At 46.2% G+C, this 26,468-nt stretch overlaps 1 protein-coding gene across 1 annotated transcript in view; it reads left to right on the forward strand.

Annotated features, from left to right (window-relative positions):
* LOC147747106 (vitamin D3 hydroxylase-associated protein-like) overlaps positions 1–26,468 on the forward strand; it is a 337,273-nt gene that overhangs the window by 155,854 nt on the left and 154,951 nt on the right. Inside the window, exon 5 of the mRNA XM_086952357.1 lies at positions 24,408–24,614. Coding sequence (XP_086808483.1) covers positions 24,408–24,614 — 207 coding nt within the window. The remainder of the gene's footprint in view (positions 1–24,407; positions 24,615–26,468) is intronic.

Below are 26,468 nucleotides of genomic sequence, written 5' to 3' on the forward strand. Positions count from 1 at the left end.
ACTGTCAGACCGCAGTTGTGGTTCCCAAGACAGATCACTTGCACCAGAACGAGGTGGGCTTGAAGAAGATGTAGACACCCCCCTTGATCTTTTCCTTGCTAGGGATGTGGAAGACAATGAATGATCATCAGGAGGAGTGGCTTCCAATGATACCTCAGCTTCATTGTCGATTTCCAAATGTGCCCCTACTTCGGGAGGAACAACTATTGTGGGCACTTGTGAACGTCCATGCACCTTTGCTTGCGCATCTCCTTTTGCTGCCTCTCCTTCCACATGTACTTGGGCGTGTACTTGCACATGGTGTTGTTGTTGCGGCTGTGGTTGTTCAACACTTGTCAGATGAGTTACAACAACCTGTGTTGATTCAGGGACATTGCTGCTACTTTCTTGCGATGAGCCAACATCACTGGTCGATGGTGATTGGAGAAGTACACTGACTGCCTCTGAAGCACTCAAGGGCTTTGACTTAAGTTGGCGTGGTGGTGGAGGCACTGAACCCAATGGAGCAGGGGTGCTGCTCTCAGGTTGGTCCCCAGCAGATCCTGCTGCTGCAGGCGTACTTTTTTTTTTGCTCCCAAAAAAAGTGGCGGGTGGCACACCAGCCTCCTTGGTAACTTGCTTCTTCTGCTCCTTACTAGCAACTTTCTTGCTAGAGGAGCTACGGAGAACTTTCTTTGGGGGCGGGCCATCTTCTTCAGAGCAGGTCAGACAGCAGGCCGCAGTTGCACGAATTGTAGAGTTGTCTGAGGCCAGACGTGACGTCGCGTGACGTTATGCTGCACACACACACCGCTGCAGGACTTCTTCCTGGCACTGGTGGTTCTCTTGAGTCTTGTGCACCTAAAAAAAATGGAAGACAGAGGAACATCAGTTCAGTTATAGAGCACAAAAAAATCGAAAAACACTGCAAAATCAGCACAATCCCAATCCATCCATGCCCTCCATAATGTTTAAATTCAAGACAACCCACAGAAAGACTAGGCCCATGCTAGACTCAAATACCCCTGGTGAAAAGGCCACAAGTACAGGCCCAAAAATCGAAAAACACTGCAAAATCAGCACAATCCCATTCAATCCATGGCCTCCATGATGTTTAAATTCAAGACAACCCACAGAAATACTAGGCCCATGCAAGACTCACTACCCCTGGGCATAAATAAAGGTTGAAAAGTAGGCAAAATGGTTGGAGGCCTAACAACAAAGCCTGCATTCAAAATGGCCACTTGCCTGCCAGCACATGGCCAGTGCCTGTAGCTGCACTCAAAATGGCCACCAGCCACATGGCATGTCCCTCCCCATGAACACCCCCAAAAATCGAAAAACACTGCAAAATCAGCACAATCCCATTCCATCCATGGCCTCCATGATGTTTAAATTCAAGACAGCCCACAGAAAGACTAGGCCCATGCTAGACTCAAATACCCCTGGTGAAAAGGCCACAAGTACAGGCCCAAAAATCGAAAAACACTGCAAAATCAGCACAATCCCATTCCATCCATGGCCTCCATGATGTTTAAATTCAAGACAGCCCACAGAAAGACTAGGCCCATGCTAGACTCAAATACCCCTGGTGAAAAGGCCACAAGTACAGGCCCAAAAATCGAAAAAACACTGCAAAATCAGCACAATCCCATTCCATCCATGGCCTCCATGATGTTTAAATTCAAGACAGCCCACAGAAAGACTAGGCCCATGCTAGACTCAAATACCCCTGGTGAAAAGGCCACAAGTACAGGCCCAAAAATCGAAAAACACTGCAAAATCAGCACAATCCCATTCAATCCATGGCCTCCATGATGTTTAAATTCAAGACAACCCACAGAAATACTAGGCCCATGCAAGACTCACTACCCCTGGGCATAAATAAAGGTTGAAAAGTAGGCAAAATGGTTGGAGGCCTAACAACAAAGCCTGCATTCAAAATGGCCACTTGCCTGCCAGCACATGGCCAGTGCCTGTAGCTGCACTCAAAATGGCCACCAGCCACATGGCATGTCCCTCCCCATGAACACCCCCAAAAATAGAAAAACACTGCAAAATCAGCACAATCCCATTCCATCCATGGCCTCCATGATGTTTAAATTCAAGACAGCCCACAGAAAGACTAGGCCCATGCTAGACTCAAATACCCCTGGTGAAAAGGCCACAAGTACAGGCCCAAAAATCGAAAAACACTGCAAAATCAGCACAATCCCATTCCATCCATGGCCTCCATGATGTTTAAATTCAAGACAGCCCACAGAAAGACTAGGCCCATGCTAGACTCAAATACCCCTGGTGAAAAGGCCACAAGTACAGGCCCAAAAATCGAAAAACACTGCAAAATCAGCACAATCCCATTCAATCCATGGCCTCCATGATGTTTAAATTCAAGACAGCCCACAGAAATACTAGGCCCATGCAAGACTCACTACCCCTGGGCATAAATAAAGGTTGAAAAGTAGGCAAAATGGTTGGAGGCCTAACAACAAAGCCTGCATTCAAAATGGCCACTTGCCTGCCAGCACATGGCCAGTGCCTGTAGCTGCACTCAAAATGGCCACCAGCCACATGGCATGTCCCTCCCCATGAACACCCCCAAAAATCGAAAAACACTGCAAAATCAGCACAATCCCATTCCATCCATGGCCTCCATGATGTTTAAATTCAAGACAGCCCACAGAAAGACTAGGCCCATGCTAGACTCAAATACCCCTGGTGAAAAGGCCACAAGTACAGGCCCAAAAATCGAAAAACACTGCAAAATCAGCACAATCCCATTCCATCCATGGCCTCCATGATGTTTAAATTCAAGACAGCCCACAGAAAGACTAGGCCCATGCTAGACTCAAATACCCCTGGTGAAAAGGCCACAAGTACAGGCCCAAAAATCGAAAAACACTGCAAAATCAGCACAATCCCATTCAATCCATGGCCTCCATGATGTTTAAATTCAAGACAACCCACAGAAATACTAGGCCCATGCAAGACTCACTACCCCTGGGCATAAATAAAGGTTGAAAAGTAGGCAAAATGGTTGGAGGCCTAACAACAAAGCCTGCATTCAAAATGGCCACTTGCCTGCCAGCACATGGCCAGTGCCTGTAGCTGCACTCAAAATGGCCACCAGCCACATGGCATGTCCCTCCCCATGAACACCCCCAAAAATCGAAAAACACTGCAAAATCAGCACAATCCCATTCCATCCATGGCCTCCATGATGTTTAAATTCAAGACAGCCCACAGAAAGACTAGGCCCATGCTAGACTCAAATACCCCTGGTGAAAAGGCCACAAGTACAGGCCCAAAAATCGAAAAACACTGCAAAATCAGCACAATCCCATTCCATCCATGGCCTCCATGATGTTTAAATTCAAGACAGCCCACAGAAAGACTAGGCCCATGCTAGACTCAAATACCCCTGGTGAAAAGGCCACAAGTACAGGCCCCAAAATCGAAAAACACTGCAAAATCAGCACAATCCCATTCCATCCATGGCCTCCATGATGTTTAAATTCAAGACAGCCCACAGAAAGACTAGGCCCATGCACCACTCACTACCCCTGGTCAAGGCCCCAACAACAGGTCAAAAATCGAAAAACACAAAATTTTACAAAAAAAAAAAATCGAAAAACACAGAAAAATCAGCACAATCCCAATTCATCTATGGCCTCCATGATGTTTAAGTTCAAGACAACCCACAGAAAGAATCAGTCCACCCACCACTGAGTACCCCTGGGGAAAAGGCCCCAAAACAGCCCAAAAATCGAAAATCCCAAAATTTTAGTTGCAGCAACTGTAATGCCCCAAACAAACTTACTTGTAAAATTTCTAATCCAACAGAAAGTCAAAAAGGCCTCAAATCCAAAGATCCAGCAGCATCCACAAAAAGTAATCCTTCCAGGTCCACATCCGAATGAAAAGTGACCAGGAGATGGACAAAGCACTGGGAGGAGCCTGCTGAACAGGAACAGGAAGTTGAAGACTATGGGGCACTTCCTTCCTCCCACCCCCCTGCCCCCCTCCCCAAAATGGACTCCTCGCTAAAAAAGTGCAGGCAAATGTCAAACTAAGGAGTTATTCACATAAAAATCATCATTTCTAGAAGGTTTATGCTGCTTGCTGGTGGATTTCTTGTGCAGAATTGCAAATTTATATTTTCGCTCGCCGCATCTCAAATCTCGCAATTGCGAAGTACCGCGAGACGTGATCTCGCCGTACTCGCGTTGACAAACTATCGCTGGCAAGCCGCGATGACGTAATCGCGCTCGCAAATTCCCGCGGGATCACACAGCAAGATCCAAAATGGCGCAGCACTCGCAAACTATCGAAAAAAACAACTCGGCAAACGATGATAAACGCCGCGCGCCGCAAAAATTGTATCACCAACGCCGCGCGCCGCCAAAAAAATCTGCTGCGTGCACAGGTCATATGATCTGAGGGAGGAGGGGTCTGGTACTGGGCCTAGGTTAGCCTTGATCTCTAACAGTTTGCTCTCCAGCTCTTCCAGGGATCTCTGTAGCCTTATTTTCTTATGGGCTATTACATTGTGGGCACTGTCACATAGGTTAAAAAGAAAAGGAGGACCCCACACAGACTAATAGGGGACTGGGGGGATAATGAATCTTCAATATGAGAACAAGGCGTCCCCACGAGAAAACAGTCAAAGACTGTGTATCACACCTAGTTCCTAGAATCTAGGGTGAGTGTTCCATTTATCTAGACGCGACTTTATAAAGCATGCCAATAATCTGGCGGGAAAGGTAAAGTTACAGTGATTCGTGCTTACTTACTATCCGTGTATGATCAAAAAGAGCAATGTGTACCTACTGTTCTAGTTACTAGTATCCCTAAAGATGCCAACTGTTATTGAAAAGGGTATAACCAACATTAAAAATGACCGTTTTCTAGTAATACCCACAATAGGTTAAAATACCTAGTTTTCAACAAACATGTACATAAATCAATATCTTCAGTAAATGTCAAAGGAAAAGGAAAAGTTTACCACACCATGAGTTACTCTGTTACACATTTATTATACATACAAATTTAAAATTCCATCTTTACAAAGTATACAATCAATCAAAGAAACAGTGTTAATACATTTGTATAAAACAATTTAAAAACAAAGAATCACAGGTCGACGCCGCGTTTCGGTTTCTTGTATTTCTACCTTCTTCAGGACAGATTCTACATGAGTTTAAAAAGAAATTTTAAGAAAACAGAGTTACTCTACGTAGCATTGGTGCAGACCATTAAGTATACACATTTCTAAGTAATCATGAGCTAATTTAACTGAAACTTCATTACTAGGCATCTCTAGTCCAAACAGACCTTATTACATCCCCCCGGATTTCCTATTCCATATTGTTGGTGATGTTTGCACACAGTTAGGCATATATAATCTCATACTGGTAATTCTAAAAAACATTAGTTTAAGAACACATATCGACCATGTCTTTACTATTCATACACTTCGTACAAAACTAGTGGTGTTACTCTGTTTTCTTAAAATTTCTTTTTAAACTCATGTAGAATCTGTCCTGAAGAAGGTAGAAATACAAGAAACCGAAACGCCGCGTCGACCTGTGATTCTTTGTTTTTAATTACTGAAGATATTGATTTATGTACATGTTTGTTGAAAACTAGGTATTTTAACCTATTGTGGGTATTACTAGAAAACGGTCATTTTTAATGTTGGTTATACCCTTTTCAATAACAGTTGGCATCTTTAGGGATACTAGTAACTAGAACAGTAGGTACACATTGCTCTTTTTGATCATACACGGATAGTAAGTAAGCACAAATCACTGTAACTTTACCTTTCCCGCCAGATTATTGGCATGCTTTATAAAGTCGCGTCTAGATAAATGGAACACTCACCCTAGATTCTAGGAACTAGGTGTGATACACAGTCTTTGACTGTTTTCTCGTGGGGACGCCTTGTTCTCATATTGAAGACACTGTCACATAGGGCCATTTGTAGGCTTCCCAGAGGGTATCTTGGAAGTGACAGAGTTCTAATTTTCTTGGAAATATACTTCTGTCTACTCTCAATCCAACAGACACTTCTCGATCCCTTAAGTTCCTTGCATTAAACTTCAGGAGAATATGGATGTTCTAAAGGAGGTTGGCAGGAATTCATGATCTGGTCATCCTTGTGGTGCTTACGAATTGGGATACCCTGCTACTTCATCTTGCCTCTAAATCAGATTATAAAATCACAGTGAATATAATTCATGTTTTTAATTCTGGATAAAGGAAAACTTTCTGAACTGCTTATCCCTGATCCAAATTACTTTTAGTATGTTTAACTATGAAGGGAACTTTCTATCGATTTAGTTTTTTTAAAATGTATTTATTTATTTTATTTTGAAAGTTTTATATAGCGCGAACAAGATCTTCACAGATATCGGAGCGCTTTACAGAGTAGGGGAGCATATATAAACAGATACATCAATAGTGTTAGAAGTACAGTGAAGTGATATCATAAACAATCTAGTAAGTCATTTTCAATGTCAAACAAAAATGCAAGGATTCGAACAAGTAGTACAAATCAGAGTCGAGTCTTTGAAGTTAATCCCCAGTAGTAGTTCAGGTGCATTTAGCCATGAGGATCGCTTTTACTTCTTTCTTAAAAAGTATGGTAGAGGGGATGAGCCTGATTTCAGGGGGGAGTGAGTTCCAAATCCTGGGAGCCATTCCTGAGAAAGAGCGTTTATAGGTTTTTTCCTTGCGGAATCTTTTAGGCTTTAGCAAAAGATTGTTTGTGCCTCTAGTGTTTCTGGAGCCTCCAGAAATCGTCAGCTTCTGAGCTAGGTATCTAGGTGAGCTCAGGTGGACTGCCTTGTGTGTCAAGCAAGCGATTTTCAGGTGTATTCTAGCTTCAAAAGGCAGCCAGTTCAGGGATTTGAAGTCAGGGGAAATGTGCGAGTGTTTTTTTGAACCAGTGATAAGTCTCGGTGCGGCGTTTAAAGAGGCTCTTATGGGTGCCGTAGTAGCTAGGGGGAGACCGCATAGGGCGGTGCTGCCGTATTCTATTCGAGGTATAACTAGTGATTGTACCGCAGTTTGGAAGTCTTTGGCTGGAAGGAAGGGTTTAAGTTTCCTAAGGATGTTGATTTGGTAGTTCAATCAATCAATCAATCAGTGACACTTATAAAGCGCGCTACATACCCGTAGGGTCTCAAGGCGCTGGGGGGGGGGGGGGGAGGGGGGGGGGGAGCCGCTACTGCTCGAACAGCCAGGTCTTCAGCTTCTTCCTGAAGGAGAGGTGGTCTTGGGTCAGGCGCAGGTCGGGAGGGAGGGAGTTCCAGGTCTTGGCGGCCAGGTAGGAGAAGGACCTTCCTCCTGTAGTCGCTCTTCGGATGCGGGGGACGGCGGCGAGGGCGTGGCTGGCTGATCGGAGGTGGCGTTTGGGAGCGTAGAAGTTGACTCGGCTGTTGAGGTAGCTCGGGCCTTGGTCGTGTAGGGCTTTGTGTGCGTGGGTGAGGAGGCGGAAGGTGATTCTTTTGTTGACGGGGAGCCAGTGAAGGTCTCTCAGATGTCCAGGGATGTGGCTGGTTCGTGGGATGTCGAGGATGAGTCTGGCTGAGGCGTTCTGGATCCGCTGGAGTCTCTTCTGGAGCTTGGCGGTGGTACCGGCGTAGAGGGTGTTGCCGTAGTCCAGTCGGCTGGTGACGAGGGCCTGGGTGACGGTCTTCCTGGTCTCGGTGGGGATCCACCAGAAGATCTTCCGTAGCATGCGTAGGATGTTGAAGCATGCCGAGGAGACGTTGTTGACTTGCCTGGTCATGGAGAGGGAGGAGTCCAGGATGAAGCCCAGGTTGCGTGCATGGTCTGTCGGTTTGGGTGCGGTGCCCAGGGCGGGAGGCCACCAGGAGTCGTCCCAGGCGGAGGGAGAGGAGCCCAGGATGAGGACCTCCGTCTTGTTGCTTTGTTGATGTGTTCCTGCATGCTGAGATTGGTGTCAAGTGTTATGCCCAAAGATTTTGCTGAGTCCACGATGGTGGGTTGAACATTGAGTGCCGTTAGGTGTTTAAGCCACATTTGTGCGGTAGTGATCTTCGCGGGAGGTGAGATCAGAAGGAACTCTGTTTTAAGGGCATTGAGTTTGAGATGATTAGCGGCCAGCCAGGATTGGGTGCTTCTGATCGTTGAATTCAAGAGCGTGATGTCTTTGGGTGATTGTAGTTTGAGATAAAGTTGGGTGTCATCGGCATACATGTGGAAGTGTACATTGGATTCTTGTAGCAAGGTGGTGAGAGGTTCCATAACTAGGTTGAACAGAGTTGGGGATAGGGCTGATCCTTGTGGTACGCCTAGCGATACAGGTCTTGGCGCGGACATCAAGTTGTTGCTCTTGAATTTCTGCGACCTGTTATGCAGAAAGGACGTGAACCATTTGAGCACAGTTCCAGATAGGCCCATTCTTGTGTTTAATAGTTCGAGTAAGTTCTCATGTTTGACGGTGTCAAATGCGGAGGAGAGATCAAGGAGGATGAGGAGGCAGGTATCGTTATGATCTAGGATTTGAAGGGCGTCGTCAATTATGTGAGTCATAGCAGTTTCAGTACTGTGATTTGCTCGGAAGCCTGATTGATGAGAGTTGAGGAGATCAAACTGAGTAATGTGTTTAGTCAATTGTATTTGTGCGCACTTTTCCAGCAGTTTGGCAAGAGTCGGAATATTAGTAATCGGACGGTAGTTGTTTAGGTCCGAGGGGTCTGCTGTAGGTTTCTTTAGCAAGGGTGTGACTTGTCCAACTTTGAGGGAGTCGGGAATGGTCCCTTGTTGAAGTGAGCTGTTGATGATTTTAGTCCAGAGTGGAAGGATCGACGGGGTAAGGACTTTGACAGCGTTAGCAGGAAGGGGGTCCGTGAGGTGATTGGATGGTTTCAGAGTGCTGAGCAGTCTGCCGATTTCTTCTTCCGTGTAGGTGACAAAGGATCACCAAGTGGCATTGTTTTTTGGTTTAGTGGGTGCTATGCAGTGGGGTTTGGAATAGAGGCTTGCGTCCATGAGGAGATCATTCTTTATGTTGTCAGTTTTTTGGTTAAAGAAAGAGGCGAAGTCTTCGCAGGGGGGAGCTTCGCACATAGTGCTAAGAGGTTGGGGTTGTTCTTTGGATTGTGTTCGGATAAGCTCAAACAGTTTTCTCGGACGATTTTTGGCTTGGTCGAGCTGACGGCTGAAGAAGTCTGATTTTGAGCGTTTTATTTTCCTGAAGTAGGCATTTCTCTTTTTCTTCAGGGTTTTTAGGTTCAATGCAGAGGGAGCTGATCTCCAGGTGCGCTCTGCCATCCGCATGGCGCGTCTATCGTCATTGAGACTCCCGTCGTACCAGGGATTGGAGATTTTTGCGGGGGCTTTTTTTAGCTGCAAGGGTGCGACTTCATTAATTATTGAGGTCATAGTGTTGAGATAGTGATCAGTCAAGGATTGGACGTCCTTAACGCCAGTAGGAGGAAGTAGTAAGTTGCAGCTGTTGGGGGACAGAGAGTTTGAGTTTAGTTTTTTCATGTCTCTTTTCCAGACTTTGGGTCTGGGGGGTTGAACAGGGTTAAATTTAACTTTTGCATTGATGAAGAATGTGATAATATGCTATGATAATATACCCAAAGCGCCGGGACACTCTTTTTGAGTAGCCGTTGCGCTATATTAAAAACATAAACAACATAACATAACATAACATAATATGATGGCCTGACCAGTCACAGGGTTGGATAGATTCGAGTTGGGTAGAGGCTTCTTTGGAGATGATAAGGTCGAGGATAGAGCCTTTCTCGTGTGTTGGACTGTTGCAAATTTGAGTGAGGTCAAGGGCGTTAAGGAAATTCTGCAGACCTTTTACCACCGCATCATTACGATCGTTCCAGTGGAGGTTGAAGTCACCAAGGTATATTTGTGTGAGTTGTCGCCCAGAGATGGTTGAGATCATATCCATGATTTGTTGGGAGAAGGTAAGGTTGTCGCCGGGTGGGTGGTAAACGCCGTGAAGAGTGCAGATCGGTTTGCCCTCATTGATAATGTCAAGGCAGATGTATTCACAGGAGGTTGGGGAGGGTAGGGAAGGGGAAGTTACTTTCATGACAGAGAGGTTGCTCCTGTATATACATGCGATTCCGCCACCTTTTTTATTGCCAGACCTATCAAGTCTAGTGATGAGGTAGTTGGGGGGAACCAGAATGTCCATTATAGGTGTAGAGGATTCTGTTAGCCACGTTTCAGTCATGATGATTAAGTCAAGATCCAATTTTAGGATGAGATCAGCGATAGCGGAGGAGTGTCTAGCAGCAGATCTGCAGTTGAGGAGAGTGCATTTGAGACGGGGTGTGTCGAGTGTGGAAGGGGGTTCTAGAGCGAGGAGGACTTCTCTCAGGTTACTATGGATAGCGATTCTGTTGTTCAGTGTGGGGGGTCTAAGGGGATTGGAGTGAATCGTAGGAATGGCAGTGAGAGTGTCGGGTGTGTTGCTATGAGGAGCTGAGTCGTAGGAGCGGAGGAGGGTGATTGTGTCGAGGTCCGAGAGAGGGTTGCAGGAGCGATGGGGGCGGTTTTCGCGGTTGTGAACAGGGATTGAGGTCCAGTGCGGTTGGAGTCGAGTGCGAGAGTTCGCCGCCCGGGTGGAGGACCAGTTGGGAGGGGAGGTGATGGCGGAGGCGCGTGAGGGGTGTCTGGGATGTGTGCTGAGTAATTGTTTGATGATGTGAATGTCTTGTTTGATCTGGTGGAGAGTGTTGGGTGAGGGGTGACTGGAGTGTGATAGACCGAGTAGTTGTTGTTTGATGATGTGCATGTCTTCTTTGAGCTGGAGGAGGGAGGCCGTAATGCAGTCCAGTGTGGGAAATGTGTCGGAGGTGGGGATGGTAGGGTCGGGCGTGGATGACATAGGGGAGAGGTTGGTGGTGTGGATGAGCGTATTGGTGGAAGGCGGAGGGTGCAGGGTGGAGGACGGGCGTTTGTTAGTGGTGAAGGGGGTGGAGGTTGGGTAGTGGGGGGTGAGACTGGGGGGGAAGTGGGATTGTAGATGGTTCTTTTTTGAGGGGGTGGAGTTGAGTTGATGGAGGTGGTGTGTTCTGTGTGATTAGTTAATGGGTGAAAGTGGGGGCTGAGAATGGGGGGGGGGTAGAGGGTGGGGTTTGCCTTTGTGTGTGTCGGTCAGATGCTGATCTAGGTTAGGCGGGTTGCGGGTGGGAGCTGTGGTATCAGGGGTGAGAGGAACGGGGATGAGGGCTGGTGTGAGGGGGGAAGGGGTGTGGATTTAGGTAATGTATGTTTTGGAGGTGAAAATGTTACCTGTTATGTTAGATAGGAAAAACAGTGAAATATTAAAAGAAAAATGAAGCAATATCTTAGGCTATTTTAGTACAGAAGATAGGAGTAGACCCAGTTTGCCATATTAGCAGAGTTGAGCTGTACTCTCAATGAAAACATTTTTGAAAAGCTTTTAAAATGAAGAGTACTGAGTTAAATTCCAGTCCAGTATACACTGTCCCTGGGTTTAACAATAATACTGAAGTATACTGTTCTGTTGAGGATCTTAGCTACTATAATAAGTATCCAGATCCCACTAAGTCACTCTATTGCGATCACCCTGAACTTGTGACATTCACGCGGTCTTGCACTACCAGATAATCCTGAGTGGTACTTTGTGTTTTTAGGTACTATAGTTACCTGAAGCCTTTTAAAATTGCATATCTCTGGTTCTACTGATTGAAGTTTTGTTGCTTTGGTGTCAAATAATGTAATACATTTTACTCTATTTTTATAAATTGGTGTAGGATTTTTCTTGGGTTGTGTGTTCACTTTAATAGTGTTTGAAGTGATGCATACATACTTTATACCTTAGCCTGACTTTCTTTGTGCCAAGCTACCAGAGGGTTTAACACAGGTCAATTTGAGGTTTGCTTCACTGTCTCAAGAATTGTGGTTCCTTCTTGAGTAGGGTTTCATCCTCCTCAACCAGTAACCCAATCTCCCATATGGGGAATTTAGTGTTTTCCTTTCTCTTTCAGCCTGGTTTTACCCTAAATGGGATGGACAATGTATAGTCCCTCGTCAAAGACCAGTACTATGCCAGGTCATTATAGAAGGTATTCTGTCAATAGATCCAATGAATGAACAAATCGGACTATAATTGTTGGACTGAATGTCATTGGATTATTAATGAATATTCCCAGTAAATCAGAGAAAGACTTATTGTAATCGATCATTTCACAGTTCCACCTTTATACTAATGTTCCAGACAGGGGTTGTGAATCCACTTTTGAGGTTTCATAACTGATTTGGGATGTTTCCCTTTTCAATGCCATTCTATATCTGTAGCTTAGACACAGCCTTTATGCTAGGTGATGGCTCTCTGAGCAGTAGCTGCTGTGCTGGGTATAAACAGGAGCAAAGAAGCTTGAGATCTGTGCACCTGGCTATCATCAGCACAGACAATAGGACAGTCCTTGTTTAGAAGCATTGAAACCTCTCACCTCGCACTCACCCCTACCATCTATCTGGTTGCATCACTTCTGAAGAACTATTCAGCAGCCCTTTGATAACAAAGACCTCACAGAATGTCTGTGGACAGACATTTCTCCACATTCCTTCATTTCAGTGTCTGGGTCTCCACCCTTTAGCCACAGGCATTCAGTTGATACACTTCAACTGTCTGTGAAAGTGTTTCTACTCTCCATCATGTTGCATGGTAAACCATGGGCAATCCAAAATACATCCCACTGGTCCCAGTACTTAGACTTTGATCACACTCACAGTTTTACTACTACACACTTGCTACATATTCACACCACTCATGCATGCATATGGGTTGTCAGTGCAAAGCTGGGGAAGTCATGCAGATGGCTCTACTGCTCTTAACTCTCATGGCTTCCTTGCCAGCCTTCCAAGCTCTTGAAACATATATTTATATCCACCAGCCTCCATCTAGCCCTCAGAATTGCCCCAGCCCACTTGTCTGGTCCTGGAGCTATCAATGTTGGCCTTGATTCCCAGTGCCATTACTGCTTTGTTACTCAGGATCCCTCTGTGGGCCACCTAAGACAATGTATCAGACAGGAGCCTCTCTCACCCCTTCTTCTGCTCACTGGACTCGTCTTGTTATGCTGAGATCCCATTTGCTGATTGCCTTAGTCTTTTGACTCCCACTGATTGTCTTTAACCATTTTTGCTAACTTCAGCCTTCTGAGTTTCTCAAACTCTTTCTACTATCCTTCACAGACTTCACACTTTTTCACCCATACCCCTTTAGACCCATCTAACAAGCTTCAATCCCTCTGCCCTCTGATTCACCCTTAGACTAGCGTTCCAGCAGCAGACAGTGTCTGCTATTGCTCATAAGTTAGAATTGTAACCGTCTTGGCTTTCTGGTCAATTATCTTGGAATGTTCAGATTTTTCAGCAAATACCTGCCTGTTCTATGAGTGGGGTGAAAAAAGAGTGGGTTTCTAATGGATGACAGCACAAGAAACATGAATAAGAACTGTTTTAGGAAGAGATACCCTAATACATGTGGGCTAGAATCACATAGATGTCCAAGTTCTCCCATGCCTTCTGGTGTTGGTCTTCTTACTAGTCCTGTTCCAAGTCCTCCCTTTTTTTTGTTTGGTCCTACTGGTCCTCATCCTGGCATTGTTCTAACTTGTTCTGGCTACCCTGGTACTGGCTTCCTGAATATGGTTCCCCTGGTTCTAGTCCTTCCTGACCCTGTTCTTCCTAGTCATGGTTTCTTGTATTAGCCTTAGATTGGCTAATAGGGGAGAGAAGTTGGCCTAACGGTTAGGGCGATCGACCTCGAATTTGGAGAACAGGGTTTGAGTCTCGGCAATGACGCTGAACATCCTGTGATTCTGGGCAAATCACTTAATTTCCCCGGCCTAACAAAAATGAATGGGTCTACATGTAACACAGCTGATGCTATGTAAAGCACTCAAGTTTGCGCTACATAAAACTCCCTAAACAAACAAAAAAAGAAAACTGGCGTCCTGATCCTGATACTAATACACACCCACATCCTGATCCTGCTCATCTGCTGTATCATTCTCCACATATGCCTGTTGAACTGGTTCTCCTACGTCTGATACTCCTTATTGTTTTGATTGTAAGAAATTAGGGTATAAGTTGAGGAGGTGAGTACCCACGTCAAATAATGTGTGCAATCGACACATATGCTGTCAAAATGTACACACAGGCATCAATATATTTGATAATAGTACTCAACACCACTGCAAGATCCCTGCATCCACACAGATGGCCACATGGTTGACTCGTAATACGGCGGTTTTTGGACCGCCAGCAACGTGGGCTGCTGGCGAGGGCTGGGGCCGTCCAACGGCTATCAGACCGCCTAACTAATAATAAGGCCCTTATTCTCTGGAATTTAAGTCAAAAATCCTCAGCAGAGCAAGCCAGTAGACTATTTTCAAAGAGGGCTCCACACCATCAGATTGTTGCTGGATGAGGTGTTGGTGAAGCTCTGGACTTTTGGGCAGAAAGCTCTGAGTAGAAGAAATTTAAATTTTACAGTCAGTGTAGGTTTCTCGCAAGCCAGATAATGTTTGCACCTTGGCTCGGTGAAGATATCTGCCTTCAGGCATAGTCACTTTTAAGGTGCTCAGATTCTTCTTGTGGTAGGCTGCAGGAGGTAACTGAAGAGGGCTCTCTGAGACCGTATGCCTTCTCTGCAAGAACCAGCTGACTCAAATTTGGTACTGCGGAGAACAGTGTAGCTGAGCTGTGGGGATCTTTGGCCCAGAATCAGTGCACTTTTGTTGGATATCCTTGACAGGATGGTCCTGGTCCCCTGTGTGTTCTTAGGGTAAAAATTTTTAAAAAGTATCTACGTCCCGGGTTTCAGGATATGTTAGAAGGAGTACATTTTGACACAGCAAAGGTTCCAGGGCAATAGAGATAGCATTTGGGAGTCAACACTCACCCCAGCAGAGGCCAGCAGCAGAGTCAAGGCTAGGTCTATTTGGAACTAGTCAGCCGGGAATGCTGAGGAAGGGCCTCTTGAAGCTTGTTTCCCTGTAGCCCACGCAGCAGGTCAGCCATAAGATTTGAAGTTCACCTTTCTATCCTGGGTATGGGAATGGGAGCAGGTCCAGACTTCAGGGCTCTTCTCAGGTCACAGACAGCAAGAAATCCCTCAATGCCCTTCTCTGCCTAAAACAAATCTGACAGAACCCTTTTTCCCCATTGCAGACTTTCTGTGCCCAACCTAGTGGTGTGGCCAGGGACATCAGCAACCCCTTGTCTGTGGTCACTCAAAACAGCACCTCCTCTACTGGGCATGGGCTCTGACTGGCTAGGGAAAGGGTGGAGGCCCAGTTGTTTGCTACACCTGCCAGTGATAGATTTGACCTCCTCAAAGTTAACTATATTCCTAGGCACACACCAGATCATCAGCTTACTATAACAAGCATTGGAAATGCAATAGGGCTCGGATTTATTTGAGTTTGAGCTAATGGCATTGTAAATGGCAATGTCTTTTTGGCATGTGTTATGGAGTGTGTGCATGTGGTGTGTAGTGGAATTATGTGGGTTAGATTGGAATTGTAGCAATCGTGGCATGCTGTGCTTTAGATGAATATGTATAAAAGAAAAGTGTAAAGTGTAAAGTAAGTAAAGTGAAAAGTGTACCATACTGTGATTGCTACAATAGTTAATTGTGGATGCATTAACAATTGATGTGTGCACTGATGGCTGGTGGTGTGTGTGCCTGTCTGTAGAAATTGTGCAGTGATGGCTGGTGGTGTGTGTGCTTGGTGGAAGAGTGCACTGCCGGCTGGAGGTGTGTGTGCCTGGTGGAAGGGTGCACTGACGGCTGGTGGGTGTGTGCTTGGTAAAAGCGTGCACAGATGGCTGATGGTGTGGGTAGGGGACTGCTTACGAAACATGTCGACTAGGTAGTTAGCTATTGCTCTACCTCACAATCCCCTTCTTAATGTTCCCAGCTAGAGAAGTGAATAAAATATATTTTTTCTACTAAGCCAGGGAATTTTTAATCTTTTGTATTTTTGCACTCACTTGTTAGGTCCCTACACTTCACTAACACCCCTACACCCACACATAGCCTCTGTCACAACTTAAGTGCTCCCGCGTAGTTCGTTTGGTCGAGCACGCCCCGCCCCGTTATAGGGACGGGAAGACCCCTATGATGAAGCATGACACTAAAGGACTTTTTAGTGTGTGAGGGGTATTTTAAAAAGCACATAGTGCTCTTGTCTTTCTAGACCTAAGAGAGAGCCTAGTATCTCACCAGACCCCATAAGAATAAAAACACTAAAGAAATTATCACCTCTTCACATTGATAGAATCTCATTGTTTATATGATACTGCTAGGAGGGTGATTCTATCAGCACCTCTACGCTTCCTCCCTTATTTTGGAAAGGCTGGTGTTGTACACCTGGTGGTGTTTGTGTTTGGTGAAAGCGTGCATTGATGGTGGTGGTTTTTGGCCCTGGTGAAAGCGTGCACTGACGGCTGGTGGTGTGTGGTTGTGTGTGTAGTGGTGAGTGTGTAGTGGTGAGTGTGTGGTGGTGAGTCTGTGGGGGTGAGTGTGTGGTAGTGAGTGTGTTGTGGTGAGTAGTGATGAGTGTGTGGTGGTGAGAGACTAGTGTGTGTGGTATGTGTGTGTGGTGTATGTGTGGGTGGTGTATGTGTGTGTATAGTGTGTGTGTGGTCTTATATGTGTGGTGTTATGTATGTGTGTGGTGGACTTACTTTGAGTGTTTGTTCCCTGCACACTCACACACTGCCCCTACACATTAAGACACTGCTCACCCTGCACACTCAAGTTCAAGTTCAAGTTTAGAATTTGTATAGCGCACTACTCACCCAGAGGGTCTCAAGACGCTTGAGGGAGGGGGGTACTTTACTTATCGAATATCCAAGTTTTTAGTTGTTTTCTGAAGGAGAGGTGGTTCTGTGTAAGGCGGAGGTGGGCGGGGAGAGAATTCCAGGTCTTGGCAGCTAAGTAGGAGAAGGATCTTGCCCCCATGGTGGATCTTTGGATGCGTGGAATTGCTGCTAGGGCTTGATTGGACACACTCACACTGTTCACCCTGCATAGTCACACACTGTTTATCCTGCACACTCCTCCTGCACACTCACACAATGTGCACCCTGCACACTTACACACTGTTTACCATGCATACTCACACACTGCAGTCATTGTCACTCTGCAGTCACTGTCACTCTGCACTCACTGTCACTCTGCACTCACTGTCACTCTGCATTCACTCTGCACTCACTGTCACTCTGCACTCACTCTGCACTCACTGTCACTCTGCACTCACTCTGCACTCACTGTCACTCTGCACTCACTGTCACTCTGAACTTACTCTGCACTCACTGTCTCTGTACTCACTCTGCACTCACTGTCACTCTGCACTCACTGTCACTCTGCACTTACTCTGCACTCACTGTCACTCTGCACTCACTGTCACTCTGAACTTACTCTGCACTCACTGTCTCTGTACTCACTCTGCACTCACTGTCACTCTGAACTTACTCTGCACTCACTGTCTCTACACTCACTCTGCACTCACTGTCTCTACACTCACTCTGCACTCACTGTCACTCTGCACTCACTCTGCACTCACTGTCACTCTGCACTCACTGTCACTCTGGACTCACTGTCTCTGCACTCACTGTCTCTGCACTCACTCTGCACTCACTGTCTCTGCACTCACTCTGCACTCACTGTCTCTGCACTCACTCTGCACTCGCTGTCACTCTGCACTCACTCTGCACTCACTGTCTCTACACTCACTCTGCACTCACTGTCTCTACACTCACTCTGCACTCACTGCCACTCTGCACTCACTGCCACTCTGCACTCACTGCCACTCTGCACTCACTGCCACTCTGCACTCACTCTGCACTCACTGTCTCTGCACTCACTCTGCACTCGCTGTCACTCTGCACTCACTGGCACTCTGCACTCACTGCCACTCTGCACTCACTGCCACTTGCACTCACTGCCACTCTGCACTCACTGCCACTCTGTACTCACTGCCACTCTGCACTCACTGCCACTCTGCACTCACTCTGCACTCACTGGCACTCTGCACTCACTCTGCACTCACTGGCACTCTGCACTCACTGTCTCTGCACTCACTCTGCACTCACTGTGCACTCACTGTCACTCTCCACTCACTCTGCACTCACTGTCACTCTGCACTCAGTCTGCAATCACTGTCTCTGCACTCACTGTCTCTGCACTCACTCTGCACTCACTGTCACTCTGCACTCACTCTGCACTCACTGTCACTCTGCACTCACTGGCACTCTGCACTCACTGGCACTCTGCACTCACTCTGCACTCACTGGCACTCTGCACTTAGTCTGCACTCTCTATTACTCTGCACTCACTGTCTCTGCACTCAGTCTGCACTCACTGTCACTCTGCACTCACTGTCTCTGCACTCACTCTGCACTCACTGTCTCTGCACTCACTGTCACTCTGCACTCACTGTCTCTGCACTCACTCTGCACTCACTGTCACTCTGCACTCACTCTGCACTCACTGTCACTCTGCACTTACTCTGCACTCACTGGCACTCTGCACTCACTGGCACTCTGCACTCACTGGCACTCTGCACTCACTCTGCACTCACTGTCACTCTGCACTCACTGTCTCTGCACTCACTGTGCACTCACTGTCACTCTGCACTCACTGTCACTCTGCACTCACTCTGCACTCACTGTCACTCTGCACTCACTCTGCACTCACTCTGCACTCACTGTCACTCTGCACTCACGCACTCACTCTGCACTCACTGTCACTCTGCACTCACTCTGCACTCACTGTCACTCTGCACTCACTCTGCACTCACTGTCACTCTGCACTCACTTTGCACTCACTGTCACTCTGCACTCACTGTCTCTGTACTCACTCTGCACTCACTGTCTCTGCACTCACTGTTTCTGAACTCACTCTGCACTCACTGTTACTCTGCACTCACTCTGCACTCACTGTCACTCTGCACTCACTCTGCACTCACTGTCACTCTTCACTCAGTCTGCACTCACTGCCACTCTGCACTCACTGCCACTCTGCACTCACTGCCACTCTACACTCACTCTGCACTCACTGGCACTCTACACTCACTCTGCACTCACTGGCACTCTGCACTCACTATCTCTGCACTCACTGTGCACTCACTCTGCACTCACTGTCACTCTCCACTCACTGTCTCTACACTCACTCTGCACTCACTGTCGCTCTGCACTCACTGCCACTCTGCACTCAGTCTGCACTCACTGTCACTTTGCACTCACTGTCTCTGCACTCACTCTGCACTCACTGTCTCTGCACTCACTCTGCACTCACTGTCACTCTGCACTCACTCTGCACTCGCTGTCACTCTGCACTCACTGGCACTCTGCACTCACTCTGCACTCACTGGCACTCTGCACTCAGTTTGCACTCACTGTCACTCTGCACTCACTGTCTCTGCACTCACTCTGCACTCACTGTCTCTGCACTCACTCTGCACTCACTGTCACTCTGCACTCACTGTCTCTACACTCACTCTGCACTCACTGTCACTCTGCACTCTTTCTGCACTCACTGTCACTCTGCACTCACTGTCACTCTGCACTTACTCTGCACTCACTGTCACTCTGCACTTACTCTGCACTCACTGGCACTCTGCACTCACTGGCACTCTGCACTCACAGGCAATCTGCACTCACTGGCACTCTGCACTCACAGGCACTCTGCACTCACTGGCACTCAGCACTCACTCTGCACTAACTGTCTCTGCACTCACTGTGCACTCACTCTGCACTCACTGTCACTCTCCACTCACTGTCTCTACACTCACTCTGCACTCACTGCCACTCTGCACTCACTCTGCACTCACTGTCACTCTGCACTCACTCTGCACTCACTCTGCACTCACTGTCACTCTGCACTCACTGTCTGTACTCACTCTGCACTCACTGTCTCTGCACTCACTGTCTCTGAACTCACTCTGCACTCACTGTCACTCTGCACTCACTCTGCACTCACTGTCACTCTGCACTCACTCTGCACTCACTGTCACTCTGCACTTACTCTGCACTCACTGTCACTCTGCACTCACTGTCACTTTGCACTTACTCTGCACTCACTGTCTCTGCACTCACTCTGCACTCACTGTCTCTGCACTCACTCTGCACTCACTGTCACTCTGCACTCACTCTGCACTCAGTCTGCACTCACTGTCAGTCTGCACTCACTGTCTCTGCACTCACTCTGCACTCACTGTCGCTCTGCACTCACTCTGCACTCACTGTCACTCTGCACTCAGTCTGCACTCACTGTCACTCTGCACTTACTGTCTCTGCACTCACTCTGCACTCACTGTCACTGCACTCCCTCGGCACTCACTGTCAGTCTGCACTCCCTCGGCACTCACTGTCTCTGCACTCACTCTGCACTCACCGTCACTCTCTACTCACTGTCTCTGTACTCACTCTGCACTCACTGTCCCTCTGCACTCACTATCACTGCACTCCCTCGGCACTCACTGTCAGTCTGCACTCCCACGGCACTCACTGTCTCTGCACTCACTCTGCACTCACCGTCACTCTCTACTCACTGTCTCTGCACTCACTCTGCACTCACTGTCACTCTGTACTCACTGTCACTAATGCATTCAGGCCAGATTATTCAATACATTCAATAGTTTGGAAATGATCGGGCATCTCGGATGCTTTGCACGCTGGGGCGCGCGAGGCAGTGAGGCGCACACACACACACACGAACACGCACACAAACTGGGTAATGTGCCCGCCCCCAGGACAATGGGAGATCGTGTGCCAGAATAACCCCTGGGGAGGCAGGCTTTAAAGGTCGGGAGAGGGGGGTCAGAGGGCAGAACCCGGGGCCGGGCCACCTTCACCTCACAACAGCTGCCACTGGAATTGAGCACGGCGGAAACAAGCGGGCGAATTCCCACTGTTATGCTTGGAAAGAAAGGGGATGCAAAGAAAGGGAAGTGGCTCCTGATAGGCTTGCCCTACTGTGCAGGACATGGGTGCAACCCTGCACCCGGCTGGCACTGGACAACCTGCCACGACTCACCTTATCTATCACCCCTGTAGTAGCTACCTCTGACAACGTCATTTAAATGACACATTTCATAGATATTGCCAGGTTTGTCCCGCCGACTAGAGAGAAAAAACTCAGTCCAAACGCACCTCACAGACTGAATATCTTTGCATCCAATCATTTTAGAAAAGGTTTCACTTAAAGTGCTCATTTAAGTCACTTTATTTCGGGAAAGCGTCTGGCGGGTTAGCGGAGAGGACTTCCTGGGTCAGATTTAAGCACAGAGTCTACGTCTTTATTTGACCTTTCAGCAGGTTTCGTGTCTCTGATGAGGTGAATAATTGGAGTTTCTGTGATTAATGAAACTCGCCGCCGCCCACCTGCGTCGAGATTCCTGTGTGTACGAGGGATGCGCAGTGTCCCTGCCCACTGTGGCTTAACGCCTGGACTGGCAACGAAGCCCAAGTGAGAGCTTATTCTGAGATTTGGCCAGCATACATCGACGATGTTAATATAGCGCTGTATGTGAGCGCTTAGTTTCCAGCGCTGTAAATAACGACTCAACGCCCCCCAATGTTCCGAAAGTCTGCTGCTTGAAACTGGCTTTGTGTGGTGCAAGTGCGAGGCACGTCTTGGATGCACTCCAGGGGAGATGCTTGCAGTCCCCAGGAGAGATGTCTGCGCCCGACCTGCGCTTAATGTTGTTTGCAAACTCCTCACGCTTGCACTTGCTGCCCAGGGCGCACCAATATATGCCACACTCATGCCACCGTGCATATAAATATAAGAGAGGCCGAATGTTGAAAGGTGGATTTCGCCTTTCGCTGATTTTCATGCATTGAAGAGAGCGGAAAAGTTTTATCAAGTTGAGAAAATCTTTCTGTTCGACTTTAAAGAGAAACAGTCACGAGAGAGCAGAACATCTGCCTTCCATTACTGCGGCACCCTGACAGCTCTAATTGATAATTTATTGCCCTGCTCTGCACGAAACCACACAGAAAATGCAGGAAGTGCTGAAACATAAATGTCTATGGCCTATTGCGTGAAGGCTAATGTAAAGAGAGACGTGCGAGGACCAATTACGATGCACATGGCAAAATACCACACGCAAAAACCGCACGCTTTCTGGAATGTATCCTACAGAAGTCTGAAAGCCCCAATAGGGTCGGAACTCCTCCCACTGCTGACGCAGTGGCGGAGGCCTCGCCCTAAAAAAGGAATACCTGCCCACATCCAAGACCTTTGTCTTAACGTGTGTAAGCAGGTTCACACCTCACCAAAGGGCTATTCAGCTTCTGGGTTACAGATGGAACCCGAAACCAGACCCAGGATGCTTGTTTCCGATCCATGGAAGAAATGGCTTGGAAGTTCGGGCTGGCTGTTCCCATGAGGCACAGGGTCAGACTGATTTGCATATGGCCATGTCTGAAATGGGGTGGTGGAGTGAGCTAAAGAAATATGATGGATTAAACCCAGATCAGTTGACTGGGGGTGAGTGTTTGATTTGCTCAAACGCTCGGTCCATCATCCCCTTTGGTATCACTTTGTTCGCCCTAAGTTGGCAGGGTATGCCCAGACGTGGGTCCCTTGCTCACTTTGCCACTGGATTCAAGAAAGCCTGGCTGATAAGGGGTATGAACCCGAAACCGGTACCAGGATGCTTGTTTCCGGTCCAGGGAAGACATGGCTTGCCAGTTCGGGCTGAACTGTTCCCATGAGGCACAGGGTCAAGACTGATTTGCATATGGCCATGTCTGAGCTGGGGTGTTGGAGTGAGCTTAAAAATGATAATGGATTAAACCCAGATCAGTTGACTGAGGGTGAGTGTTTGATTTTCTTAAATGCTTCATCCTGTTCATTCCACACTACAGCATGCTCACTCAATCCATACCTATTCTTATGGCTTCTTAATTAATTGAAATAGTGGAGATACTGATCAGCAACAATTTACATGTGATGATGAAAGATAACACAACAATGCTTATGGGCCAAATGCGCATACACTTTGCAAAATGGAGCAAATTCCAAAGCTGATTCCCGTACCACGCTCTCAACTCAAGAAAATAGACACTCTTATCAATTTCTTCATATGTCAAAAGTTTACTCAAAGGTTAGCCATGTCCAAACTACATGAAACAAATGCTTCAGTGGGATTACATCTTTCAAAAATGAAACTAAACTATATAGCTCACTACTTAGTGCAAGCTGGCATACTTCTTCCCACCCCTGAAATGGAATTTCCTGGTCGGGTAATCATTCAGAACCACCTTTAGAGCAGCGCAGAGGGACCACAAGTGATATCTATGAGTCATTTCTGACCAGCAGGAAAATACACCCCCATCTTGATAGGGTTGAACCAGAGGTAAATAGCAACACAAACATCTCTCAAACAGAACAGCTTTCTACACGTGCCAGTTTTTGCTGGAGCAATGCTGCTGTGTGTCTCACAGGTCAGCGTCTGTATCGGCCATATTGGATTCAGAAGGGACTTACACCTTTTAAATACTTTAAGGAGTTGTGTGAGGAATTTAGGAAGCCTCCAAATAATGTTTGTTATCTTCAATTGCAGCATTGCCTCGGTAGTGCTGTGGGCAACCAATGAGACTCAGACTGTTACATGATTCGTAAAACAGAGAGGGAATGTACCATCTCAAGAAATGCTGGCTGGGTCCAGCTTATAGTTAGCAGCGCTGTGTGTCACTGGAAGCACAGAATCCCACCGACTGTGCTATAGCGTAAGGTACCATGAGGTTAGTGGTCTCAAACAGATACACAATATAGAAGCTGAATGATCAGTTACAAATGTACAAGAAAGTATTTTGGCCAAACGTTCGATGGATTGGAAACTAATCATTGAGACCCAGTCCATACTTCACACCATTTCATTGGTGACACGATTAATTGCCAAGTATCTCAAACTGCTAAGACTGGACCAGTGCTTGGATGCCCTTACGTATGACATGAGTGCTCTACAAATCTATTGATTGATTGATTGATTGATGATTGATTGATTGAAGAGAGAAGCTTTAGCTGACCTGAAACTTTTAACAGGCACTGTATGAGAAAACATATCTGTTTATTATTTACCTGTTCCTTTGTTTGTGATTATATTCATCTCTTATAGATCTTCTTTCTGTGGTGTTGATAAATACTGATAACCTGAGAAATGATTCAGACTGAAAAAAAGCTCATGGTACACATTATTCGTTCTGAATCCTTACATCCTCACTATTGGCCACATTTTCTAAATTTTTACCCATCTATGAACGCGTTTTTGCTGCCTATGGCTATGATGAATCTCATATAAGTAGCTCAACTATTTTTTTGAAAAGCGTTTGGTTCTGAAACTCATAATATTTCTCTTTATCCAATACAGCTATGACTGCAGCAACCTTATTTTTGGGCAAACCTTACATCCGCTGAACCATCAGAAAACTCCAGGCGGCTCCTCAGGAGGGGAAGGAGCTCAGGTGGCAGGAGGTGGATCAATCCTGGGGTTTGGCTCTGATATTGCTGGAAGTATTCGGGTTCCTTCCAGCTTCTGTGGCATCTGTGGTCTAAAGCCAACAGGATATCGGCTCAGGTATGTTCTATCATTAATAAATGACAAAGACGAGTCCTGCTAATTTTAACAGAAGGTAGTGATGCTAATTCAAATTCAACACAGGTGGGCACATCAACATTACATAAGAAAGGCCTCATTTGTCGTTATAAGTGTGAGAACTCACCTGCCTAGCCTGTGACTCACATTCCTATCAACAGGACAATTGGCTTTAATGAACTAATCCTTTCCTAATATTTGGTAGCTTGGCTTGATTGACATGGCGAACTTGTGTGAGGTGCAATGTCTGATTACACAATTCAACAACAATGTTGTAAAGAATTAAAGAAATTGAAGTCCATAACCATGTTTAGTTAAATAGTTCAACATCATTCGGTTCATGTTGTCAAACATTATAGTAAACACAAAATGGAGTAAAGAAATGAGTAAAATTGACCAGAAAAGAAAAAAATATCACCTATATCCTAAATATTAACAAGTGTGTTAATTAAAGGGGGAGTGTCTGAAAGTGCAGTAAGTATTTTACTTAATTAACGCTCTCTAATTAGTCATAATCTATTTCTAAATCAATCTCATTTAACCTTTGGAAGCTTTGGTAAACAAAGCAGGCATTTTCACAGAAAAAATTGTCTTAAGTTCAAACAGTATCAAATACCATTGAAGTTAAGAACACTACATAAAATAATTCTCACAATAATAAACATGTATTAAGCTTTAAGTAAAAAGGTACGAAATTGACTAATATAGGATAAGGGGTTTCTGAGATACATATTTTTCAAGTGTTAAGCCCTTCGTATGATTTGAGACCGGTCGCAGTGGAGTAGGGGTCAGGTATGCTTAGCGTGTCACACCAGTAAACTGGCTCATAGGCAGCACAAAGTATTTTTTTCAAAAGTTGGTTTTCCATTCATCTTATCAAACATCTGGGCTACGCTGTCAAGATGCTGCCCAGTGGATGATAACAGAGGGAAGATGTCCCCTGACTGCACCACTGAAGTTAGCTGATCATGATGATCCCAGTGACATTACAGGTGCTCAATGGGGAAGCCGCTGAGAAGGCGGGATTTTCGATCTTAAATTTGATTACTCTAGATCTAAATCCCCACTTAGGTCGACTGAATCTTTGTTGCCTGTCATAGAGTAACAAGCACTGGCGTTGCCAATAGGTCTCGCAGTAGGAAAGTTGGAGCTATTGGTTTTGTAAATGACATTTTATATTTGTTTTGTGATTTACAATGGCAATACTTTTAACTTTAGCATATGTGACACTTTTAGTATTTGTAATGTCACATGTTTTCTATTGACGTGACTTCGATGTATTGATATTACAATTAACAATGGCTTTTATTTTTTTAAAAATAATTAATACTTAAATAAAAGTGATTGTAATTTTTAATGGCAATAGCTTAACCTTTTGTAATTAACTTTTGTGAAGATTATGTTCAGTGACGAAAATCCAAGAACAGAAGTGAAATATTAACATTTTTTTGTGACATTTGTAATAAATCTTGAAACATTGAGAGAACATATTTGAACCAGTGATGCTGTGGTGGTGCTGAGTGATGCTGTGTTTGCGCTGAGTGATGAGGGCTGTGTGCACTGAGTGAGGCCTGTGTGCATTGTGAGTGAGGCCTGGGTGCAGTGTGAGTGAGGCCTGGGTGCAGTGTGAGTGAGTCCTGTGTGCAGGGTGAGTGAGAGCTGTGTGCACTGAGTGAGAGCTGTGTGCACTGAGTGAGAGCTGTGTGCACTGAGTGAGAGCTGTGTGCACTGAGTGAGAGCTGTGGGCACTGAGTGAGTGCTGTGTGCACTGAGTGAGTGCTGTGTGCACTGTGAGTTATGTCAGTGTGCACTGAGTGTGTGCAGTATGCACTGAGT

This window comes from Lissotriton vulgaris, chromosome 1_1 (genome assembly GCF_964263255.1).
Source record: "Lissotriton vulgaris chromosome 1_1, aLisVul1.2, whole genome shotgun sequence".
In the NCBI taxonomy this organism is placed as follows: Eukaryota; Metazoa; Chordata; class Amphibia; order Caudata; family Salamandridae; genus Lissotriton; species Lissotriton vulgaris.